Source organism: Bubalus kerabau, chromosome 3, assembly GCF_029407905.1.
Source record: "Bubalus kerabau isolate K-KA32 ecotype Philippines breed swamp buffalo chromosome 3, PCC_UOA_SB_1v2, whole genome shotgun sequence".
Lineage (NCBI taxonomy): Eukaryota > Metazoa > Chordata > Mammalia > Artiodactyla > Bovidae > Bubalus > Bubalus kerabau.
In genome coordinates, this window is record NC_073626.1 from 54,397,330 (window position 1) to 54,422,731 (window position 25,402).

The following is a 25,402-nucleotide window of genomic DNA, read 5'->3' on the forward strand; positions in this document are numbered from 1 at the left end:
TTTTATTTTCATTACTTTAGGAGGTGGGTCAAAAAAGATCTTTCTGTGATCAATAAATCTGGTTAAGTTACAGGATACAAAACTAACGCAGAGAAATATCTTGTACTCCTATACACTTAACAGTGAAAGAGCAGAAAGAGAAATTAACAATCCCATTTACCATTGCAACAAAAAGAATAAAATATCTAGGAATAAATCTACCTAAGGGACAAAAGACCTGTACTCAGAAAACTATGAAGTACTGATGAAGGATAACAGAGGACACAAGCAGATAGAAAACTATACCATGTTCTTAGACTGGAAGAATCAATATAATGAAAATTAATATACTACCCAAAGCAATCGACAGATTCGATGCAACCCCTGTGAAATTACCTTCAAAGAACTAGAACAAAGAATTTTACAATTTGTAGGGAAATACAAAAGACTCTGAATAGCCAAAGTAATCTTGAGAAAGAAAAATGGAGCTGAAGGAATCAGGGCTCCCTGACTTCAGACTATACTACAAAACTATGGTCATCAAAACAGTATGGCACAGGCACAAAAACAGAAATACAGGTCAACTGAACAGGAGAGAGGGCCCCAAAATAAACCCATGCACCTATGGTCACCTCATCTATGACAAAGGAGGCAACAATATATATTGGAGAAAAGACAGCCTCTTCTACTAAGTGGTGCTAGGAAATCTGGACAGCTACATGGAAAAAAATGAAATTAGAACATTCCCTAATACCATGTTGTTTAGTGGGTGTTTAGTCACTAAATCATGTCCAGCTCTCTTGCAACCCCATGGACTGTAGCCAGCCAGGCTCCTCTGTCCGTGGGATTTCTCAGGCAAGAATACTAGAGTGAGTTGCCATTTCCTTCTCCAGGGGATCTTCTCAACCCTGGGATTGAACCCATGTCTCCTGCAACCCCTAACACTATACATAAAAATAAAACGGATTTTATAGTTTTGAGTTTTACACTATAAAACTCTTGGAGGAAAACAAGAAAAGCACCCATATGTTTTGATTGAAGGATATGAAGAAAATTTGGCCTCATGCAGATATGTAGTTGGAAGAGAGGACTTTCTGGACACCTTGACAAAGACTCAGGCCTGAGTGCAGGCTATACCTGTTCTTACTTGCTCTCCTACCCTGAGTCATCAGAAGGGCATGTGAAGCAGAGCCCTACCAATCCACAGTCCAGAACCATGCAGCCAAAACTAGCCCACCCAGATGCAGAGAGAGAGAAAAAGTATTAAAAAAAAAAAACACCTTTATTTTTGGCTGCACTGGGTTTTGTTGCTGCTCCAGCTTTTCTCTAGTTGTGGTGAGTGACAGCTACGTTCTGGTTATGGTGCACGGGCTTATTTTGGTGGCGTCTCTTTTGTAGAGCACAGGGTCTAGGGCACGTGAGCTTCAGTAGTAGTGGCGTACAGGCTTAGCTGCCCCCCAGCATGTGGAACCCTCCTAGACTAGTGATCGAACCCATGTCCCCTGTACCAGCAGGCAGATTCTTAACCGCAGGACCAGTAGGGAAGTTCAATAAATACTTACTGTGTCCACTGACTGACACACAACAAAAAGAGTGGTGATTAAAAAACGAATCTCACAGCTTATGGAAACTTTAATACAAGCTGAAAAATGTTATAACGATCTTGGTCAAGAATAATTGCCCAGAAGAAAATTTCTCTTTGGATCTTTTAATGTAACACATTGGATCCCTGAGCAGTCTCCCAACATAAAACACTTACCTCTGGCCTCCATCTGGTACCGTTTACCCTAAGTTCCACTGCATCAGGCCTGTTGACCAATCTTCCTACTGTAATCTCAGTCTTTCTCTCTGCAGAGCATACTAGACACATGATCCCGAAACAAGCAGCTCAAATCCTACCCCATGGCCGACTGGGCCAGAAACACTCCCTCGCCCCCAGGCCTACGGGAGCCACGGTTGCCCAGGTGGACAGCATGGAGGGCAGGAGAGGCTTCTGACCCCAGCCACTCCCCTAAACCTCTCCCAGCTCCTGATGTCACTCCCCCGGTCACTGTAATGAGTTTGGTTCTGTAACCAAAAAAGTCTAATTAGACTGGAATCATTTGATTGGAATCATAGTGCTGCATCAAACACTAATCTATACTTTGGTGGTAGTATATCCACCAGTGCTAGTTTTAACCATATAGAAAGATCAGCTTACAATTTTGTGACAAATGTTTTATTTACAGAGAATTAAAATTTAGGCATAAGCATGACACAAACACTATATATAGCGCTGTCCATGACAGAGGTGACGACACTGCTCACGGAGGGCCTGGCTCCAGCCGCACACCGCAAATGCTGGCGTGAGCGCCTGGGGGCGCGGGGGGCCGGCGGCCTTCTTGTTTGGTTTGGTTTAAATAACTTCTGGATGCGTTCAAGTAATACTGATCATTTAATGTTCAAAAAACTTTTAATAACAAATTTCGAGTAAAATTAATTGAAATATTTATAATAGGATTTCATTGTTACACAGTATTTCCAATGTACAATCAAGGCAATGCACAACATTTAAAAGGAAGGGGAAAATATCTATTGCACCCACAAGGGAAAAGGCTTTTTATTCATTTTCGGGGATGCTGCAATTCAATATTCATGTTAAAACCTTTACGCACTTTAGTAAACACGTCCTACATGTAATGCAGCATTGTGGGTTAGAAGACCCTTTTAACAGTTTCCAAGTGCAAGCTAACTCTCCAATCGATATCCCACACACTAGGGCACTAGCCCATCTCCTGGCACATATCACGCCCTGAACTCTAAACTGTAGCACTCTGCCGTGTCAGTCAGTCTCGTGGGGTCTTGTGGTGGATGGCATTTACCCAGCTCAGTGTCCTGTTAGATAATCCTGGGTAGAATCTGAGGCAAATGAGTCCACATCCTCGTTCTCCGAGTCGTCACTGCTGTCATCTGCAGCCGGCTCCCCTGTGAGGGCTATGCGAGCGTAATCATCTGTGTCTATCGACTTGCAAAAGTGGATGGCGTATTTCAGTTTCTCCTCCAGCACCTGCTTACAGGAATACCTGGGCAACTTCAACAAGAAGAAGCACGTGTAGGATTCAGGAAGGAAATGGTCAGGTGGGTTGTATTTATCCAATACCTGTTAATGAAAAATGTTAAATAATCAGAGACCATGTACAGGACAGGTAAAACTGCAATCTGTTTTATTATGTTCATTAGAGTTGACTCTCATTCACATACAGCATGATGTTTTTGGCTAAGAATAACAAAATATCAGAAAAAATATCATCTAGTCAATTTCAGAAATAAAAAGGAACAACTCATTAATTCTTAGGACTTCCAGTAAAAAACAGCAATTGGTTGCTGTGATTTCACCCCCAGGGGCTGGCAGGTAAACAGAGCCTGATTCTGACCAGTCAGAACTCAAGGCAGAACTCTTATCCTCAATCGAATGGGCACTCTGATTTTTCTCAGTAAGCAGCATTATTTATTGATTTGCCTAATTCAACCAGAGACTCAAACAAATGCTTTTTTACATGATGTATGTGCTCAGAATCTAGAATATGCTGACTTAATAGCAGCATATTCTGGGGGTGGCCAGATACATTTTTTAGAAGTAGGTAGTGGTACCCAACACCTGTAGTCATAAAATTCTGAGCTCTCATATCAGAGAAGTTAAGTGTTTTTCATTTTGTTTCCAGAGGGTAGGAGAACCATGTAACAGGAAAGAACTGTTTTCTCATCTGTGGCAGAGCTCTGTGTGAGGGGCATGACTCTCAGTTGATCCCAAAGGACATGCAGGAGCCACACCTGGATGACGAAGTCTCTGCCCCGAAAGTCGGCGATGGTCCTGGGCAGCCTTGTGCGGCCCCACACGAAGCGAAGGAAGAGGCTCCGCTCAGTGTTGGAGAAGGACTCCATCACCTCCCAGAACCACTGGATCAGGGGCGCAGAGGGCTCCACCCCCTTGTACGTTGCCACAGACTTTAAAAGATGCAGAGGGATGTCTGGGCTGCCACACACCTGTGGAGGGACACACTTCACATCAGCATACCACAGCTTTCTACCAGGGCTGGGGTGGGGAGGGTCAGGTGAGAGCAGCTGGAGGGGAGGGGTGGGAGGCAGCGAATACTCGCTTCCTGAGTGCGTCTTACTTCACTCAAAAGGCATGAGCACATCTCAGACCTCCAAGAGCGAGATTTAACTGAGAGGTTTAACTGGTGGTGCTGATTCAGTGGATTACCACAAGAAGGGCGCTGCAGGGAAGCACAGCGAAGGGGTGGGCATACCATCGTCTCCAATTCATATCCGGTGAACAGAGAGAGAAGAGGGACAGGCACGACTCGGGCCATCCCCTCACGAACGGCAGCTACCTGCTCATCAAATTCATGGAGTCTGAAAGAAAACATCCACTTTGCTTTTCATGCAGATCATGAGCTACTCGTGCCAAGTCTCATTATGCGGACGGGCAAGGTGTGCGCTTTGCAGACACAGAGTCGCAAAGCTTCTCACAGACTGAGAAGTGAGACTGGCCCACAGAATTCTACCTCAAAAATGAGCCACAGCTATACCCATTACAAGACACAATTCTCCATCTTTCCCTCCTTCCCAGGAAGGAGCCAGAATTAGACATGCAGAGTCAGAGTCAGGTCCCACAATAGCCAAGCTAAGAACTTTCTGAAAGTCAATGCTGTATCCAAGGTCCTCGTGACTGGCGAGTTAGGGCATGACACAGAAATGAACACAGGTGGAGGACACAGGATACCTGCAAGGACTGCCCTCAGCCAGAGTCCAGCAAGCAAAGCCCACGTGATACACTGGGCCTCATCCCAACACCCAGTTGGATGATTCTGGAGGACAAGGCTTCCAAAGACCACACTGAGGGGACAGTGGGCAGAGGTCATGGATGGTGCCGCCGGTCCGCAATGCAGCAAACACAACTGAGCTGTAGTGCGAGGGCCCCGTGAGGGGTGGAGACCGTCCGAACACAGCCCGGCCCCGGGACCTCTGCTGGTAGAGCCCAACAGGGCACTTCTCACCCCGGTGTTCTAGCCAGAGCCAGGAATCTCAGGTGAGAACAGTAAGTACTCTGACCCTGACCACAAAGGAAGCTCTGATGATTGCAGGCAGCAATTGCTGGAGCCAACTCCATTAAATTTTACTTATGGAAAAAAAGCTGCCACCCAAGCAAACCATCTTCTGCTATTTTTGCTATTTATTGAGTTGAAACTCTGAAAGGCAGACAGTCACACACCTGTAGTTTATTGCGAGCCGGACATACTCTGCACGGTTGTCCAGAGTGATGTGTGTGTACTTGGAGCTCAGCTGGATGTCCTGGCCGCTGGCACTAGGCACTGTGAAGGGCAGGCTCATGGCCTCAAACTCCTCTGAGGTGGCTTCGTTATCACGGATGTACATGAGTCCAGGGATAAAATCTTTGTCGACCTTTCAAGGGAAGAAGGGAGTTCATCTACTGAGCTTGTTCCTCTGCCCCAGGCCCCTGTTCACATCCCATACATGGTCATGCCGGGTCTCGATCTGCCTGGAGCCTGTGGCAAGGCTCCAAGTGCGCTGCATGTGCCAGGAAATGAAGCAGCAGCAGCAGGGAAATGTTTTCACCCATGGAGCTGAAGAAAGAGTTTGCAACAAGGAAGTCCTTAAAATCACTTGCTGAGTGACTGTGTTGGTCAGAGGTGAGTCCCACCTGCACTGAGGGAACCACACCCTGGAGAGGTCCCCGGAGCCTAAACTGCCCCCCAGCTGCCTGCCCACGCGCTCAGCTGTGCCACAGGAAAGACAGCAAGCTTTCTCATCTGACGAGACTGTACAAGTGGCAAAGCCAACAAAGCAGGTATCAAGTTCTAGAAACAGGTTGGCCTGTGTCCACACCGCCACTCTGCTACCAGATGGCCAGCAGACTGATCATCATGAGTCTGTTGGGACCTCAGGGCAGGCTGTGCCTTTTAACCAGACCGCAGGCGACCCCCACCATGCTTTGCACTGGACACACAGTGAGTCCCATTTCTCTGTCCTCTCCCTCCTGGAGGTTACCTCGCTGAGGTCTGCAATGGTGAGGCTCATCCCAGCCAGCTGCTTCCAGACAGGCTCAGCAAGGTTCAGACTCAGGGGACTTCCAGTCCGAATGGCAATACCCAGTAACACACCTGCTCATTCAAAGCACAGAAGACAGGATATACTTGGTGCTGATGACAAAGTGCCCCGTCCACTCAAGCACACAGAGGAGATGAGCTCGGCACCGGGGCCTCAGTGCCCTCCAAACCAATGCTGCCCCGATTCACAGAGACTTAGGTTTGTCCTTGCAGCCTTATACCGTACACTAAAATGCATTACTTGCTTCTGTTCCTATGGACTGAGTCTATAACTCTTCTGCTCTTTCCACCAACAGTTGTAGCCACAGTGGCTAATCCTTGTTTCTTATATGGCAAAGCAGACGGCTGGAGCTTCTCAAGGAAGTTGGAGGCAGTGCCATGAGTGATGGAAGCTGACCCTCACCAGGAGGGAGGGCCTGGCCAAATGTAAAGACTCTCTAAGATGTGATCCCAAGTTTCGGATATGTTTAAGATGCAGAAACACAGTATCTCAGATCCTCTGAGCGAGAAAGGCACCGTCTGGTCCTTAGCACACAGCTGCTAATGGTCCAGCTCTGCGTGTCCCTGCAGCTACACACTGAGGAAGCCAAGGGAGGTATTTACAACAGCCACCACCAGTCCCGAGACAGCAGCCACCACACTAAGCAGAGCACATGGAGCTGCACGCCTGCAGCACTGCATCCACACGAGAGGCCTACCCAAGAACCGGAACATGTTGGTGTGCACAGGCGCCCTGGCAGCTGGGCTGAACAGGTAGCAGTCCCGGTTGGCCCCCGACTCGTCCCTCCCATTGGGTGTTACGATCAGAAGCGGGGTGAGTCCATTCTGCAGCTCCTCACAGATCTCAGCTATGGACTCACTGTAGCCACCGCCACAGTCATCCACAGATTCACCTAGGGAAAAGCAGGGCCAGCAGCTCACAGCCACTGACTCCATCAGAGCCCCCTGGGGAGCACCCGGGGTCTCCCGGTTCTCCTCTCACACCAACACCCCTCCACACATGCGAGCTCTCACCCACAAACTTGACCTTCCAGACGCGGTGTGGGAGGAGGAGGCTGTCGGGACTGAACGAGGTCATCTTAGCACACATCTGCCCAAAGACAGACTTGGTCCCATCAGGGCCTGCGAGGCCCCCTTTACTTCTTGAACGCTTGACCTAGAGACAGAAAGAAGGAAAATACATAACAAAGTCCACAGCAGAAAGCACATGGGTGCCATCTTCACAAGCTGACCAGCCCTGGAACCCCTGCATCCAAAGCAGTGCTCTGCAGCTGATCATCCCTCCTGCTACCCTCGCCTGCCCTGTCCTGGTCACAGTGGGGGTGACGGTGAGGTCCCTCTACAGACAACAAACACCACTCAGATCCCTGGTGTCACCCCTACAACCTCAGGCCACTGTGAGCACCCAGCAAACTCAAGTACAACCACCTGAGCGTGCCTGTGCAAACATGAAGGGCAGCTGGACCTCCCAAGAGTAACTCCTGTCCTCGTCTCCTCACCCACACCTGCTGAGGACCCCAAGGACCGGCTTTGAGCTCCTCTCTCTCCCGCCCTTTGACACAGGCTGCCTGCTAGACAGCTGTGTCAGCCAGGCCAGGGCCCGCTCACCAGCACACACAGCACATCAGGACGGGTGGCGACTATCAAGAGAACACAGACCACAGGGAAAGCTGTAAGCAGCTCAAGTAGGCAGTAACTGCAACCTGGTTTATCCTCACGCTGTATTTAGCCTTACCCATCGTCTCCATGCAGAGAAGGCAGTGGCACCCAACTCCAGTACTCTTGCCTGGAAAATCCCATGGATGGAGGAGCCTGGTGGGCTGAAGTCCGTGGGGTCGCTAAGAGCTGGACACGACTGAGCAACTTCACTTTCACTTTTCACTTTCATGCATTGGAGGAGGAAATAGCAACCTACTCCAGTGTTCTCGCCTGGAGAATCTCAGGGATGGGGGAGCCTGGTGGGCTGCCGTCTATGGGGTCGCACAGAGTCGGACACAACTGAAGCGACTTAGCAGCAGCAACAGCAGCATCGTCTCCATGACAAAGAGACAGGATACCTGAAAGCAGCCTCTAAGCAGACCATCAGCCCTGGGAGGGTCACATCAAGTGGCTCTGAGACCAGACCTGGATGCACCAGCTTGGCCAGAACAGAACCTTCCTTCTGTCCTTTCCTCACCTGCACAGATTCTACTCAACCCTTGGGGTCACTTTGTCTCCAAGTATGAGCACTTATCCCACCTGTGTTTCTCATCATAAGCTATCCAGATTGATGTAAAAGTAGCTGTGGTTTTGCACTGTTGAAATTTGCCATTTGACACTGGAATACATTCTTAAATAAATGTGGTTATGTTATACTTCATTTTAATGTGCATTTCTTGCTTTATGTTTTTCGCTAATGACTTATTACTTGCTGCTTATTTTATATTTATTTTAAACAAGAGTACGTTATCACTTCCCTGGTGGCTTAGATGGTAAAGCGTCTGCCTGCAATGTGGGAGACCCAGGTTTGATCCCTGGGTTGCGAAGATCTCCTGGAAAAGGAAATGGCAACCCACTCCAGTATTCTTGCCTGGAGAATCCCCACGGATGGAGGAGCATGGTAGGCTACAGTCCATGGGGTCACAAAGAATCGGACACGACTGACTGAGAGTACATCATGAGAAACGCTGGGCTGGAGGAAGCACAAGCTGGAATCAAGATTGCCAGGAGATATGCAGATGACACCACCCTTATGGCAGAAAGTGAAAAAGAACTAAAGAGCCTCTTGATGAAAGTGAAAGAGAGTGAAAAGTTGGCTTAAAGCTCAACATTCGGAAAACTAAGATCATGGCATCCGGTCCCATCGTTTCATGGCAGATAGACGGGTAAACAATGGAAACAGTGGCTGACTTTATTTTTTTGGGCTCCAAAATCACTGCAGATGGTGATTGCAGCCATGAAATTAAAAGACGCTTACTCCTGGAAGGAAAGTTATGACCAACCTAGACAGCACATTAAAAAGCAGAGACATTACTTTGCCAACAAAGGTCTCTGGTTTTTCCTGTGATCCTGTATGGATGTAAGAGTTGGACTCTAAAGAAAGCTGAGTGCCAAAGAATTGATGCTTTTGAACTGTGGTGTTGGAGAAGACTCTTGAGAGTCCCTTGGACTGCAAGGAGATCCAACCAGTCCATCCTAAAGGAGATCAGTCCTGGGTGTTCATTTGAAGGACTGATGTGGAAGCTGAAACTCCAATACTTTGGCCACCTGATGCGAAGAGCTGACTCAATGGAAAAGACCCTGATGCTGGGAAAGATTGAGGGCAGGAGGAGAAGGGGATGACAGAGGATGAGAAGGCTGGATGGCATCATTGACTCGATGGACACGGGTTTGAGTGAACTCCGGGACTTGGTGACGGACAGGGAGGCCTGGCGTGCTGCATGCGGTTCATGGGGTCACAAAGAGTCGATACAACTGAGCGACTGAACTGAACTGATGGAAATGATGTTAGACCAAAAGCAAATTCAAGTGATTGTCTTATTCAAGTTCAAAATGGGTTGTAAAGCAGCAGAAACAACGCACAACATCAACAATGCATTTGGCCCAGGAACTGCTAACGAATGTACATTGCAGTGGTTGTTCAAAAAGTTATGCAAAGGAGACGAGCCTTGAAGATGAGGAGCATAGGGGCTGGCCATTGGAAGTTGACAATGACCAACTGAGAGCAATCATCAAAGCTGATCCTCTCATAACTACACAAAAAGTTGCCCAAGAACTCAGTATCAACCATTCTACAGTCATTTGGCATTTGAAGCAAATTGGAAAGGTGAAAATACTCAGTAAGTGGGTGCCTCATGAGCTGACTGAAAATCAAAAAAATGGTCATTCTGAAGTGTCATCTTCTCTTACTCTATGCACCAACAAACTATTTCTCGACTGGATTGTGATGTGAGATGAAAAGTGGATTACATGACAACCAGTGATGACCAGTTCAGCGGTTGGACCGAGAAGCAGCTCCAAAGCACTTCCCAAAGCCAAACCTGCACCAAAAAACAGGGTAATGGTCACTGGTGGTCTGCTGTTGGTCTGATCCACTACCACTTTCTGATTCCTGGAAAAATCCTTACATCTGAGAACTATGCTCAGCAAATCGATGAGATGCACTGAAAACTGCAACGCCTACAGCCAGCATTGGTCAACTGAATGGGCCCAATTCTCCGTGACAACGCGCAACCGTATGTTGCACAACCAATGCTTCAAAAGTTGAACAAATTGGGCTATGAAGTTCTGCCTCACTGCCATATTCACCTGACCTCTCGCCAACTGATACCACTTCTTCAAGCATCTCAACAACTTTGAGGGAAGGGAAAACACTTCCACAACCAGCAGAAGGCAGAAAATGCTTCCCAAAAGTCTGTCAAATCCTGAGGAATGGATTTTTATGCTACAGGAATAAACAAACTTATTTCTCATTGGCAAAAATGTGCTGATAGTAATGGTTTCTATTCTGATTAATAAAGATGTGTTTGAGTCTAGTTATACTGATTTAAAATTCAGGATCTGAAACTGCAATTATTTTTGCACCAACCTAATAAGATGCCTCAACAGATCAGAACAATGGCCTCAAGCCCTTACTCAGCTACTCAGTGGACTAAGTAACCCTGCAGCCTGCATCTCAGGCTGTGCTTCAGAATCACCCAGAAAGCTCAGTCTGAAGTGATGGCAAAATGAGAAGTTAAGGAAAAATGATTCTGAAAATGTACTTTTACACTGACTCCTCTGGCTAAACTCTCATCATCCTTAACTTCTTTGTGAGTTCTCAGCTGAGTTTAACAGCTAATTTTCCTTATTGCAGAAATTATCAATCTTAAGACTAAAAGAACAATGACAATAATAATAACAAGAGTTTCCTGTGGAGTGAGTTTTCCTACACGCCACACGTTCAGCTGCACGTTCTCGTATGTCATTTCATTTAGCCTCAGCAGCTCTCTAAGGCACACAATACCTGGGGGGGAAGTGAGCTACAGAAAGGAAGAGGATGCGTTCCTCTGTGAGGGTAAGTAAAACACAGACTTGCTTCCCACTTGAAAGATCACATCACCTCCATTTACAGTGCCAGTTAACACAGCCTGATGCTCTCAGCCGCTACGAAGGAGCATGGCTCTATGAATACAGCCAGGACACTGCAAGGACAGGGTTGTGTACCTGCTATCTCTGAACAGCAGGAATATAGGTAGTTTTAATTGTCTTTAAATTTTCTAAATTTTTGGAAATGTGCTCATTATCTATAATAAAAATTTTTAATATACACTGATTTTTAGACCCTGTTACAAAACTAAATCAAATTCAAACAGAAATACCCTCCAAGAACACAGCCTACTTTTAGTGTCTCTAGGGCACTTTCAACATAAAGTAAGAAAATCTCTCCCCAGGGATCCCCACAAAAGTTGCAGCCCTGGGAGAGTACAGGGAAGAGGCCACCTACACCACCTTTCTGGGTGACTACTGGTGTTTGCGTTCAACTTGGACTCACAGACTGTCCCCTCCACCGCTCTGCTCTATTTTATCTCCATCTTTGTGGAAGTTCTTCCTAATTTTAAGAGTGGGTATGAAACCCTGAATTGAGGAGAATCTGGCTCTGGCGCCTGAGGGGCTCTGTAGCTGGAGTGGCTGCTCCGACATGAACGAGCACTGTACACTGCACCGAAGGGCGTTTATATGTCTTTTAAAAAATGTGCAATAAAGTCTGTTTGCCCTCTTATCTATTCTTATCTAGTCACATCTGTTCAGACATGCACCCAAAAGACTCATAACTCAAGGCACTAGGGATATAAAGACGAGAAAGAAAGAGGTATCAAGCACACAATGACTGAAAAATGTGCCTAGTGCAGACTCCAGGTTATCCAGGTTCCCAGCAACCAGAGCCCCTGGGCCTGGACACCCACATTGGGCCACTGGCCCCAGCATGGTGCCCGCGCATGGCCGAGGCAAGCCTGAGACCCAAGAACACCCAACTGTCTAAATTAGACGATCTGCAGCCATCAGCCTTCTGCACTTATGAACTGAAGTATTTAAAACCTAATAATGTAGAGAAAACCAAAATGATTCTCCAAGGGGGGAAATAAAAGCTTTCTCATTAATCTAATTAAATAGCCCATTTGTTTGTGGAATGGGCTGACTGACCTCCAGCTTCACATTAAACATTATGACGTCAGTGAATTAATCACTTCCATCAGCATGGTCACATGTGTTCTCCAGCAAAGGACAAGAGTTGTTGTCTTAATTAAAAATGCCCCCCAAGAACAACTCAGGAAGAATTTCTAGTCATATAACCAACATCAGGGTAAAAATCATGTGCTAACAAGGAAGTTCAGGAACAAAGCACTTGTTCTTCATGGCTCGCTTTTGCTCCAGAGGTGGGACCAATTTCATCTGCATGGTAAATGTCAAGCACACACAATGTCATCGTTAGTGCCTTTTGTTTTAATTCTTTTAATGTGAAGCTTATATACATTCGGCCTCAGTATAAGTCCAGAGATAGTCTCCTTTTCATTTCTTTGATTACTACTGTGATGCAAAGTCTTAGCATTAGTGATTCTGGCCTATTAAACTGGCAAAGTAAGCCATCAGAATTGGAGAGGGTGTGAGGCTGGTGTGAATACGAAACCTGCTCTGCATCTCAGAACCTAACCCAAGTGGGTGACTGAAGACACACACGTAGCTAGAGCCACACCAGCTGGCCCTGCTGTATCCCAGAGAAGCAGGCCCAACTTTCCAGCCCACAGCAGAGAAATCAGCATGTGCTGCTGGTTAGCAGAAACAATCGCACAGCCCCACGGCACAGGACAGAGATCTGGGTGCTTACAATGCATTAAGGGGAACACAGAGCAAGTTACCACAGTCTAGTTCAGGTTATAACATACCCCACAAACATCAGCAGCAGTTGTCAACATGTGGTGGAAATATGGGTCATTTTTACTTTTCCCTTTTTGCTTATCTGGATTTGTGCTCCCAGGTTATCTGAAATAAGCTTTCCTTCTTCGTGTTATAAAGAAAACCATTTACATGGCCACCTGGCAGTCTCAGCACCACAAGCCATCCCACACACATGGCACCTTGCTCTCAAACCAAGGGCACAAGAGGAGTCTTGCTGTGAGCACTTGCCCCAGGCTGCAGGGATACAACTCACAACCACAAAATCATCGCATCTGTGAACAGAGAACATCTCCATTTTGTTACCTGGATGCGGTTCAACTCCACCACAGGGCCGTGCTGGCGATCTCGCACCATAGTGGCTTGTACTACTTTTCGGAAGGCCGCTTCCTAAAACACACCACAACAGAATTTAGAATGTTATACGTTAAGTATTACCCATAGATATTCCACGTCATAAAACTCCCTTTTTCAGGTCTGAGGTGGCCCAGGGGATTAGCCTGGCATCAATACACAAGTCCCTGCAGAGGCTCAGGCAGCCAGCAGGGCCAGTGCTTGGCACTGCTCCCTGCCTGCCATCTGGGGGCAGGAGGCACCCAACATGCCCTGGACACAGAGGGGAGAGGGCCAGAACCTGAGGAGCAGCTGCTCTAACTCAGGTCTCAGGCCAGGCTCAGGGCTAAGGAGAAAACTGCAAGTCCAGTACTGGCAGGACTGAGGCACCAACTGCACCTCAGCACTGCTGTCCTGACAGAGACACCAGACACAAGGCAGCGGCAGCCACGGAGCCTAGGGGAGTGGGCCAGGGCCGGGGCAGGGATGGGGACACGCTGGCACCCTGCACTGAAAGAAACCTGGAAAAACCCAGGGTGAAGACGACAAGGAAGGGGAGCGGGTGCCAACTCCACCCGGGGAAGCATGCCCGTGTGGACCCCAGCACATGGGGAGACTGTGCGGTGCTGTGCGCGTGCCTGAGGACGGGACCAGACCTCAGAGGCCCTCAAAGGAAACAGAGTCACTGGCAGACACGGGTCCCCACAAGTGGACCCCATGTTCTTTTCTGGAGAAAGGGTGGCTAAGAGAGACGTAGAGGGCAGGGCACACTGCTCTTAAGTCAAAGCCCCAGAACTCCCACCTGTGGAGGAGGCGAGGGCAGAGGTGCTCCCATCTGCACAGAGGGGGCCACAGACACACACCCCACACCACACAGGAGACTGCAGAGTAGGTCCCTCCCCACACAATCCTGCACACCAACCAGCTACCTTTGCCCTCACCCTTCCTGACCTCTGCTCTCCCCCTGCTCTGGGCAAGCGTTCCCTTCCCCACAGAGCAGCCCCCCTAGTCCCACCCTCCTGAGATGCGCTCTCTTCTGGGCTCTGCTGACTCCACAGTCACCAACAAAAACTACTCGCCAAAACTCCCAGCAGAAGCAGTCCTTTCTAACTAGGACCAAACAGGCTGATCCTCTGTTGCTGAAGGAACCTTTCAGCCTCCCTGAGGCCCCCACCCCCCCACTCAGTTGCAGGAGACTCGCACACTGTGTGAGATGCTGCCTCTCTGCTCTCCCCACAAGGAGAGGCTTTCTCCCTTTTATTGAGCATTATCACCTCCACTCTGAAGGACTAAAGTAATGATGAAAGGAATCAATTTGCCATTTTTATTACTTAAAAAGGGTTCAAGTAAAGATTCAAATTTGATTTTACCTGTCCACAATTTTTTCCTGCTCCCCATTATTAGAGAAATTTTTCCATTACCACAATCCCCATCATTGCCTACATGTCTCTGCTGCTGCTGCTAAGTCACATCAGTCATGTCTGACTCTGTGCGACCCCATAGATGGCAGCCCACCAGGCTACCCCATCCCCAGGATTCTCCAGGCAAGAACACTGGAGTGGGTTGCCATTTTCTTCTCCAATGCATGAAAGTGAAAAGTGAAAGTGAAGTCGCTCAGTCACATCGGACTCTTCAAGATTCCATGGACTGCAGCCTACCAGGTTCCTCCGTCCATGGGATTTTTCAGACAGGAGTACTGGAGTGGGGTGCCATCACCTTCTCCGACGTGTCTCTAAGCCACACATAAAAATAAAATGTGTGCACCAGTCTTTTGTGGCTAGGAATTTTAGGAAATAAAGCTAATCCTGAAAAATAATCTGTTTGGACAGTACTCCAAAACATCTAAATTTTATTATCATTAAAAACAGGCCATGACCTTGGATTAAAAACCCTATATGTCACAGAATCAGAACCCTCAGGGCAAGGACTCCTTAACCTAACCTCTATACTTTTTTCCCTGTATAAACACCCCCCAGCATACAGCAACTGAGCCTCTTCTAAGCCATCCTGCCAAGATGCTTCCCAGAAACTTGATGACTTCAGATATCTCAATTCTAGACAGCTCAAATTATTACAAATGTCAGCGGGTCAAAATCTGTCTGACACCTTTCAGAAGCCCTCATTCCTGATTCTTTCCAGAGTCTGATAAATTACCTTCAACCAGGAATTTCTACATATCCTAGTATAATACTTTTATCTAAGCAATCTATAACTTCTGGGTCCTCTGCTAGACATACCTGGAGAAGAAATTATCTCATTTTTTTTTTCCTTCCTGCTGCCAGTAGGAATTTGCCATAAAGCTTCAAGTCCAGGATAGCAGAGAGCACTGTAAGAATGGAAGCTTAGTTTTGCCAACCCCCTCCTGAGGGGTGGGGTAGTGGGAAAGAGATTACCAGGGGAGATCACAGCACCTAGCCATTTTAATATAAGCTCTAAGAAGAAGGGATTTGTGTCTGTCTGTCACCAATGCACTCTAAGAACCCAGGACAGAGCCTGGTATATAGTAGGTGCTCTGTGAACATTTGCTAAATGAGCTGTTTTCAGTATATTTCTGGTTTAGAAATTTTTGTTGGATTAAAACTTACTAAGGATAACAACATCACCTACAGTAAAAATTGTTACCAGAGCAGTACCTTTCCCTGGGATATCAGAATTCCTCGCAGAGTGTCAAACCCCACAGATGGCCCAAGTCCAGTTTCATCGAGAGAGCCCTCAAGGTCAAACATGGGGATGCAGGGGCAAAAGAGCTCTGAGATGTGATGCAGGAGCAGCAGCCGGTTCCTCAGTGCTATGATAGGGATTTCCTGTAAATGATTGTACTCCATGGGAACCTGAAACATGCAAACTTGTTATGTCAATTTACATGTCAAATGCACAGTTAAGCCACAGTATAGCAGATGGGTTGAAAATACTGTTCTTGAAAACAAAGAAGCACTATGACTTCTGAGTTTGGTTTGAAAAATCTTGCCATTTTAAAAATAATATTCTGGCCATTTTGCCTGAGCCAAGAAATGTTAACCAAGGAGAATGCTAAAAAAAAAAATTAGCTTATAGAAATATATTTACTACAGAAAACATACAATCTGTACTACCAGAATAGTTTATAAAATTTTTAATAAAGGTGATACACTGATATACACAGAATGTTGACAAGTGTGAATAATTAAGGTTCTTATATGTGTGAGTGCTCAGTTGTGTATGACTCTTTGCGACCGCAGGGACTGTGCCCGCCAGGCTCCTCTGTTCATGGAGTGTTCCAGGCAAGAATACTGGAGTGGGTAGCCATTTCCTACTCCAGGGGATTTTCCTGACCCAGGGATTGAACCTGGTAATTAAGGTTCTTAAAATACTGTTTTTATCATTATGAATCAGGGGAAAGGGAGTGTGTGCATGCTTGTACACCCATAACTTAGTACATAGAGCATAACTTTGTCACAACATGCATGCCTGCTAGCCCACTTGGCTCAACCAACTGACCTGTACAGGGAGCTTCCCAGCGCTGGCAGGCTTGCTGGTTGACCAGGCGAGAGTGTGTGCTGAGCCACAGGCCACACGGTTGACCTTCTTACCCTGAAGAGCAGCTACCAGCCGAGGCCTCTGGATGGCATTTGTTGTTCCGTCTCCCAGCTGTCCCTCATCATTGTCACCCCACGTATAAACTTCACCTAAAGCAGCAGATTGAGAACAAGGACTTGCAGACAAGAACCAATAAATGCACAACCACCACATCTTCCCACGTATACAGTCCTCACTACCCTCCAACGGACTGTTGGCGGTCATCTGTGCAAATGTTACACTTATGGTGACCTAGATGTCTTGAATCACAATACTTAAAAGGCAGCAGGAGTCCCAGGATTCTTGACAGCCTCTGCTGGCTAAAACTCCTTTTCCAAGTGTGTCTGTTCACCAGACTAAGCATGTACCTGGAAGCAGCTCTTAATCCGAACAAGTAACATCAAAACAGATGGTAAAAACAATCCAAATTGATTTTGTATGTTAAAGGAAGAGAAAGTCAGTTTTTAACTAAACAAAATCCACGTCTTAAAGGAACATGTGCTCTTCTAATGGTTATTCCTATCCTAAACTCAAGATTCAAACACTGATGAGAATCACGCTTTTCAGCACACCATGCTAGACTCCAATCACAAAACACCACTGTATGGTTACGATGGTGATTAGAACAGAAGTGAATTTAGTTCTGTAGAGATGTCACAAGCCTTGCCAGATTCACAAAGACTCCTCAGGATGCCATGCAGCCATAAGCACCACTCTACAAGGCCTGCACAATGAAGGGCAGGGTGCTTGTGTCCTTCCCCTTCCTGTTCTGGATAGCTCAGTCCGAAAGCCACTGGGTAGGTGTCATAGTGCAAACAAGAGGAAGAGAGCCTCTCTGCAGAGGCACAGCTGGGTGAAAAGACTCAGAATGCACAGGGGCAAGGGCTTCCACAAAGAGGGTAAGCCCAGTAGGAGAGGAAGGCCAAAGCAGGGAGCTGTATACCCATGAGAGGGCACAATCCTGATTGCTGGGGCAGTCACAACCGAGTGAGGTAGGATCCACACGGGGGAGAAGTCAAAGGCAATGATGGGACAGCAGCCACTAGAGGAAGAGTAAGTTGCTACATTAGAGGACCAGGTTTCTTACAAAAGAGAAAGGAGTTACAAGGATGGGGAGAGAGAAAACTAGAATGAATCGGTGGTTTAGAACTAGATGGTATGGGGAGGGAGGAGGGAGGAGGGTTCAGGATGGGGAACACGTGTATACCTGTGGCAGATTCATTTTGATATATGGCGAAACCAATACAATATTGTAAAGTTAAATAAAATTAAAAAAAAAAAAAAGAACTAGAGCTTGGGGTACTTGTGTGAACAAGTTGTGTTCACTGTACATATATACATACAGAAACAAACACAGATGTAATTTTGTATATTATTTACACATATATTCCCTAGCTCTGTCCTCTAAGAAGGTCTGACAGCAGTGATAGCACTTTAGTAATGAGTGCCTGTAGACCAGATCTTGTCTTTTAAATGCCATTTTCTCCAAAGGTACCAAGACTCCTTGGGGAAACATCAAATTCTAGGTCTGAGACATAAAGACTGAGGATAAGGACAGAATGTCTTATTGTGCCAGAAAGCAAAGAAGTACTCAAGGAATAACGTGGGGATATTCCAGGAGATGAAATAGGGCATGATTTAAGTATCAAGGTAAGTAATAGCAACAGCTTATATTTTTGTTGTTGTTCAGTCACTAAGTTGTGTCCAACTGTTTGTATCCCCATTGAGTGCAGCATGCCAGGCTCCTCTGTCCTCCACTATTTCCTGGAGTTGCTCAAACTCATGTGTCCATTGAGTCGGTGATGTTATCTAACCCTCTCTTCCTCTGCCACACCCTTTTCCTTTTGCAGCATCAGTCTTTTTCAATGAGTTAGCTCTTCACATCAGGTGACCAAAGTATTGGAGCTTCAACTTTATCATCAGTACTTCAAATGAATATTCATAGGGTTGATTTCCTTTAGGATTGACTGGTGTGATCTCCTTGAAGTCCAAAGGACTCTCACGAGTATTCTCCAGCACCATAGTCTGAAAGGATCAATTCTTCGGTGCTCAGCTTTCTTTATGGTCCAACTCTCACATCCATACATGACTGCTAGAAACCATAGCTTTGAGTGTCCAGACCTTTGTTGGCAAAGTGATGGCTCTGCTGCTTATATACACTGTCTAGGTTTATCATAGCTTCCTTCCAAGGGGCAAGCGCCTTTTAATTTCATGGCTGAAGTCATCATCCACAGTGACTGTGGAGCCCAAAAAAATAAAGTCTGACACTGTTTCCACTGTTTCCCCATCTATTTGCGATGAAGTGATGGGACCAGATGCCATGATCTTCTTTTTTTGAATGTCGAGTTTTAAGCCAGCTTTTTCACTCTCCTCTTTCACTTTCATTAAGAGGCTCTTTAGTTCCTCTTCACTTTCTGCCATTAGAGTGGTATTATATGCAAATCTGAGGTGGTTGATATTTCTCCCAGTAATCTTGACTCCAGCTTGTGATTTATCCAGGCTGGCATTTTGCATAATGTACTCTGCATAGAAGTTAACCAGCAACGTGACAATATAGTCTTGTCATACTCCTTTCCCAATTTGGAACCAGTCAGTTGTTCCATGTCTGGTCCTAACTGCTGCTTCCTGACCCACATACAAGTTACTCAGGAGGCAGATGAGGTGTGGTACTCCCATCTCTTTAAGAATTTTCCACAATTTGTTGTGATCCACACAGTCAAAGGCTTTAGCATAGTCAATGAAGCAGAAATAGATGTTTTTCTGGAATTCCCTTGCTTTCTCTATGATCCAACGGATGTCGGCAGTTTGATATCTGATTCCCCTGCCTTTTCTAAACCCAGCTTGTATATTTGGAAGTTCTTAGTTCACATACTGCTAAAGCCTAGCTTGTAGGGTCTGAGCATAACTCTGCTAGCATGTGAAATGAGCGCCACAGATGGTAGTCTGAACAATTTTTGGCATTGCCTTTCTTTGCAACTGGAATGAAAACTGACCTTTTCTAGTCCTGTGGTCACTGCTGAGTTTTCTAGATGCGCTGACATATTGAGTGCATCACTTTAACAGCATCATCCTTTAGGATTTGAAATAGCTCAGCTGGAATTCCATCGCCTCCACTAGCTTTGTTTGTAGTAATGCTTCCTAAGGCCCACTTGACGTCACACTCCAGGATGTCTGCTCTAGGTGAGTGGCCACAAACAATCGTGGTTATCTGGGTCATTTAAGACCTTTCCTGTATAGTTTTTCTGTGTATTCTTAATCTTCTTAATCTCTTCTGCTTCTGTTAAGTCCTTACCCTGTCTGTCCTTTATTGTGCCCATCCTTGCATGAAACAAGCTTACATATATATAACTCATTAAATAAATTAGGAAACCATGAGTCCAACAAGATGAAAACAAAAACATTTTAAATATCTGATGAGAATAAGTAAATAAAATGTTCAAGAACTCAGCATATCTTACTCAGAGCCACAGTTCATTACAGTGACACAAAGCAAAATCAGCAAACGGCACATGGATGAAGTGCAGAGAAAACCAGGAGTGAGCTCCCAACAGTCCCCCTGCAGGGCTGTCACACGGACATATTTAGTTCCCTGAGTAACAAGCTGTGGCCACGTGTGATGTGCTGTCCACCAGGGAAGCTCATTAGAAACTCAGTGCCCAGGACTTTGACTGGGGCAGATCATGCAGGCACCTCTGTTCAGCATGTACCCAAGTTCCAGATTCCCCCCCAGAAGGAAACAGGATTCAGCAGAGACCACACTCTTGTCAAACATTCTAACAAGGCCTCTTTCAATTAGGGGTAGTGGGTTAGCTTGAAATCCAGGTTCCCAGAAGCCAGCTGAAGGCCAACCTCACAAGCAGGCCTTTCTAAAAATAGCCATCAAAGTGTGGGGCAAGTGTGGGCATATACTACTATGTGTAAACAGATAGCTAGTGGGAAACGGCCGCATGGCACAGGAAGCTTAGCTCGGTGCTTTGTGATGACCAGATGAATAGGATGGGGGTTGGGAGGGAAGGAGGCTCAAGAGGGAGGGGATATTTAGCCACCTGATGCCAAAGAACTGACTAATTTGAAAAGACCCTGATGCTGGGAAAGATTGAAGGTGGGAAAAGAAGGGGACAACAGAGGATGAGATGGTTGGATGGCATCACAGACTCAACGGACATGAGTCTGAGTAAACTCCAGGAGTTGGTGATGGACAGAGAGGCCTGGCGTGCTGCAGTCCATGGGGTCGCAAAGAGTCAGAACGACTGAGCAACTGAACTGACCTGATACACACATACATATATATATAGCTGATTTACTTCATCATATAGCAGAAACTAATACACTGTAAAGCAATTATACTGCAATTAAGAAAAAATAAATAAAAACAGCCATATCAGCCCTGCTCTGCTAACTCTTTTCTGCCATGAAACACAATATATTCACAGGTATTAACACCAGGGGCCAACACCACAGATGTCTTTTCAGAATACAGTAATGAATCCCTCCATACCCACCCCCACCACCTTACAGCTGTGTATTCATCCCTGACCTCTCAGATCACACACCTCCAAGTTACAAAATCGCTTCCACCTACCGTCCTCAGAGCAGCACACACAGTGCAGGGAGCCAGTGGCAATGGCAATGACTTTCTTCCCCTGCAGCCCTTGGACTTGCCGAGGTCTTCTAACATGGTCATCAGATCCATGACCCAGCCTATGATAATCACCTTTGCCCCTGCACACAAGAACATGGAACTTATTGAGTACAATGCAATCTCGTTCACCATGCTGCCCCACCCTTCTGCAAACACCTACAGGAAGACAGAAATTGCAGCCTGCCACAAAAGTTACATTTCAGTCTACAGAAAGACAGTTAATATAACTTCAAATTAACAATCATTGGTTTTGGTGGAATTAAATAAACAGAATCTTGCATACCAAGTGTAAACAGCACCAGATTTGGTAAGGGCGACAGAAAACTGGGATCCACATTCCACTTTAACCACTCCAAGGCCTGTAAGAGAGTCAATCTAGAAGGGAAACGGTTCAATTAGACTGATTGAATCAAGGATTTTGCTGATGGCAGAACCCATATACTGAACTAAATCTAATAAAGAACTCTGAAAACCCTTACTTCTATGCCAAATATTTATTACAATTTAAAATCCTGCTCCATGTAACCAAGTATTCTCAAAAGGCTCTGAGGGTACAGAGGCCACAGGCAGCCAGAGGCCCATGAGACCTGCCGCGTAAATGAACACACTGCTTGTCCCCAGAATTCTCTCTCCCGACTCAGTTTCTCTTTATGGCAGCCCCACTCTCTAGCAAGCCCTGCACTTCACATCTGCCCTCCAGCCTTCCGAGACGTAGAAGCCCACAGGGGAGGAGGAGCAGGTAACAGGGAGGAGTAGCCAAGACAAACAGGGTTCTGTTACCAGCAATCCATCTGCCCAGGTTATTCCAATTAAATATAATGGTGATCACACCAGTATTAGAATCCACTCCCAGCCCTGCCTGCTCAAGGGTCCAGAACCTTCATAGCCAGCACCCAGACGTCTTGTTGGGATTCATTTACTTAGCTATCATCTTTCTTCACCTATCAAACTATGCTCCTTATTACTTGTGACTGATCCCAGACTCAAGTTCTCATACTTAATTATAAATTTAAATTAGTAATAACTTAATTCTTTTAGGTTTTTCTTCACCCTACCCCCATCACAATGATATCAGTTAATATCCTCCAGCGCCCCCTGTCCCCAAGTACTTGACATTTCAATCCTGGTTAAGTCTTAAGCTTTCTCAGCATAAAAAAGTCAACAATTTTTTCATAAATGTGGAAACCATAAGCAACCTGTCACGTGGTTAAAATTCCATATAACTATACGGGAAAAGAGAAAGTGGTGATTAGGACAAGGAGGCAGCCTTGAGTCCCAGATTTTCCAGCAGCACCTGCCAAGGAGGCCCTGAGCACCCACAGCCTCACGGCACAGAGGTGCAGATGCCGTCTCCTTCATCATGCCCTGCCTCTAGCCAGCACCTGCCAACGCCACACCACACGATAATGAAGCCTGTGGTGTCCACGCTGCCCAGCATGGAAGCACATCAGCTCCTGAAATGTGGATACTGTTAAGCAAGGAAGTCAACTGTAACTTTACTTACTAGCTCTGATTTAAGCTAACATTTTCATGTATGGCCAGTGGCTACTGTACTGAGCAGCACAGCTCTGAGAAGAACAGCTTGGCAGTCCCAGCTCAGGTTCATATTCTGACTGGCCTTGAATGGCTTCCCACCCCCTCCCAGGCTGCCCATGCACCATGCTGGCCTCTATTCCACACGGGTAGTCTCAGTACACCAGCAAGAGAGGATGCCAAGCAGAGACAGCTTCTAGCTTTCTTTCACAGCACCTACACTCCCAAGTCCACAGCAAATCACAGCTGCAGGCTGTTAGGCTGTCAGCAAGTGACCCAAGCACGCCAATGACCAAAAACCTCTGCCAACTACATATTCACAAAAGCAAAATACAGTTGTGACCACAAATGTTAATAAACTACCCAGAGCCACTCAGCTCAAGTGAAGCCTCTTCTCTTGGCTTCTCACAAGATGTCCATCTAACAGCTTCTGACTAAGCCAGATGCAGCCTTTCAGCAAGTACTAGTACACTGCACAGCTACAGACCTCAGTAACCTGAACAGTGTGAATGAGTTGGTGGTTTTTCCTCAAATAGGGCTACATACTAATTAAAACCACAGACTATGTGATTCCTCACTTTCCAAGAGAGCACAAAACAGCGCTTATATCTTTATACCTCTGGGTCTTTCACTCACTTTTCACCCAATAACCCATTATATTTTCTCCAAAGAAGTTAAAGATGAAGTTAATGTGGTATAGGACAGGACATGAGCCCAGTAGGGCCCTGGGCTCGTGCACGTGGATGGTGCCATGAGCAACCTGAGCTCCAGAGACCTCACACCCGAGGGCCCCAGGAACGTCAAGAGAAAATACCTTCATGGGCACCTTGCAGCCATCACTGCCTCCTCTGCCCAGCTTGCCGTAGTCCCCATCCCCCCAGGACCAGACAGTGTCGTCATCCGTGAGGCAGAGGGTCTGGGCGTCTCCACTGCCACAAGCAACGTCGACCACACGGTGGCCCTGCAACGCCTCCACCTGCAGAGAAAAGGGACTTAGGGGTTATCTGACCCCAACAGGAAGGAGAATCTCCCTGAGAAAGGCTGAGGATTTTTTTTTTTGTTTTGGGGATGCCTGTTTTGATTCTTCCCCCAAAACAGGTAATCTTAATAATCCTATAAGACAAGATAGAAGATACCCCTCACATATTCAAACTACAGGCATCTCAGCTATAAGAGGCAGGTCTCAGTGTCCAATGCTCAGTTCTGCCACCCTATGGCCTCACCCAAAAAAACTGGGCCTTCTAGGAGACAAAAGTCTCTAGGTAGATGCCAAAGCAATATTTACTAGTGTAGATAAAATTTCAACACTATCCTGTTTAAATGACCTATGGAAAATATACCAAGATGGTTTTTATTCCCACCAAAAATAAAACTGTTAACTCTGAAACTAAAATGAATCTGCAACAGGAAATACTTTTTATTTTTAAAAAAGGATAATGACAACGGCAAGCTGTCCCTCCAGACCTCCCAAGCAAAGCTTCTCCTCACCAGCTTCGGCTTTAACTGGTCCTCACTGTCACTGTGCCCCAGACGGCCATAGCGGCCTTTGCCCCAGGTGTAGAGGTCCCCAGCTGCAGTGACACAAGCGCTGTGGGCTCCACCGGCAGCAACATCAACCACCTCAGTTCCTCTCAGAGACTCAATGACACGAGGACGGTCACACGGACTGCAAAAAACATCACCAAATATAGCAGAAAGAGTTTAATTCCTGAATATTTTTAAATTATTTAATATTAGGCTTCTGGTTTGCTGTTCACTTATTCAATGCACACCTCTCAATCTACATCAAGTCAATCATTAAAAAAAAAAAAAAAAATCATTCTGGAGGAATCCTTCAGGCCTGAACTCTAAATTACATAATACCCTACCTACCTTCTTTTATACAAACTGCCAAATGCCAGAGAAGAGATGTACAGTCTAAATCAAGGGGTAGCACTTACAGGTTGACTAAGTCTTGACTATAACCTGTTTTTGAAAGGCCAGTGAACTGAGAATGGGTTTTACATTTTTTTAAGGGCTGTAAAACAAACAAACAAAACAATAAAGAAGCATAGACAACAAAGATGGTATGTGACTGACAAAATATTTATTAGTATCTAGCCTTTTAGAGAAACAGGTTATCCACCCTTGCTATAAATCAACTTTTTATTTACAGACTCAAATAGTCTACAACATGACCAAGCACTTTCTTTTTCTTGAGTTTTGAAAGCTCTTTTTAATGATTTCAGATACAAGACCTTAGTCAAAATATATGATGGCAAATGTTTTCCCAGTCTGTAGCATGTCCATCTTAACACTGTCTTTATAAAAATTGTGAATTTCTTCAAAGAGAAGTTCA

At 46.0% G+C, this 25,402-nt stretch overlaps 1 protein-coding gene across 6 annotated transcripts in view; it reads right to left on the bottom strand.

Moving 5' to 3' along the window:
- Window positions 1-2,181: 2,181 nt before the first annotated feature.
- HERC2 (HECT and RLD domain containing E3 ubiquitin protein ligase 2) overlaps window positions 2,182-25,402 on the bottom strand; it is a 238,564-nt gene continuing 215,343 nt past the window's right edge. For all 6 annotated transcript variants that reach the window (XM_055571827.1, XM_055571826.1, XM_055571828.1 and 3 more), the window contains 14 exons: window positions 24,553-24,730; window positions 23,879-24,040; window positions 21,815-21,906; window positions 21,472-21,611; window positions 16,812-16,999; window positions 15,968-16,165; window positions 13,308-13,391; window positions 7,104-7,245; window positions 6,788-6,982; window positions 6,031-6,143; window positions 5,234-5,424; window positions 4,269-4,374; window positions 3,790-4,002; window positions 2,182-3,118 (listed from right to left, as the gene is read on the bottom strand). In XM_055571827.1, coding sequence (XP_055427802.1) covers window positions 2,846-3,118; window positions 3,790-4,002; window positions 4,269-4,374; window positions 5,234-5,424; window positions 6,031-6,143; window positions 6,788-6,982; window positions 7,104-7,245; window positions 13,308-13,391; window positions 15,968-16,165; window positions 16,812-16,999; window positions 21,472-21,611; window positions 21,815-21,906; window positions 23,879-24,040; window positions 24,553-24,730 — 2,275 coding nt within the window. In that variant the 3' untranslated portion in view covers window positions 2,182-2,845. The remainder of the gene's footprint in view (window positions 3,119-3,789; window positions 4,003-4,268; window positions 4,375-5,233; window positions 5,425-6,030; window positions 6,144-6,787; window positions 6,983-7,103; window positions 7,246-13,307; window positions 13,392-15,967; window positions 16,166-16,811; window positions 17,000-21,471; window positions 21,612-21,814; window positions 21,907-23,878; window positions 24,041-24,552; window positions 24,731-25,402) is intronic.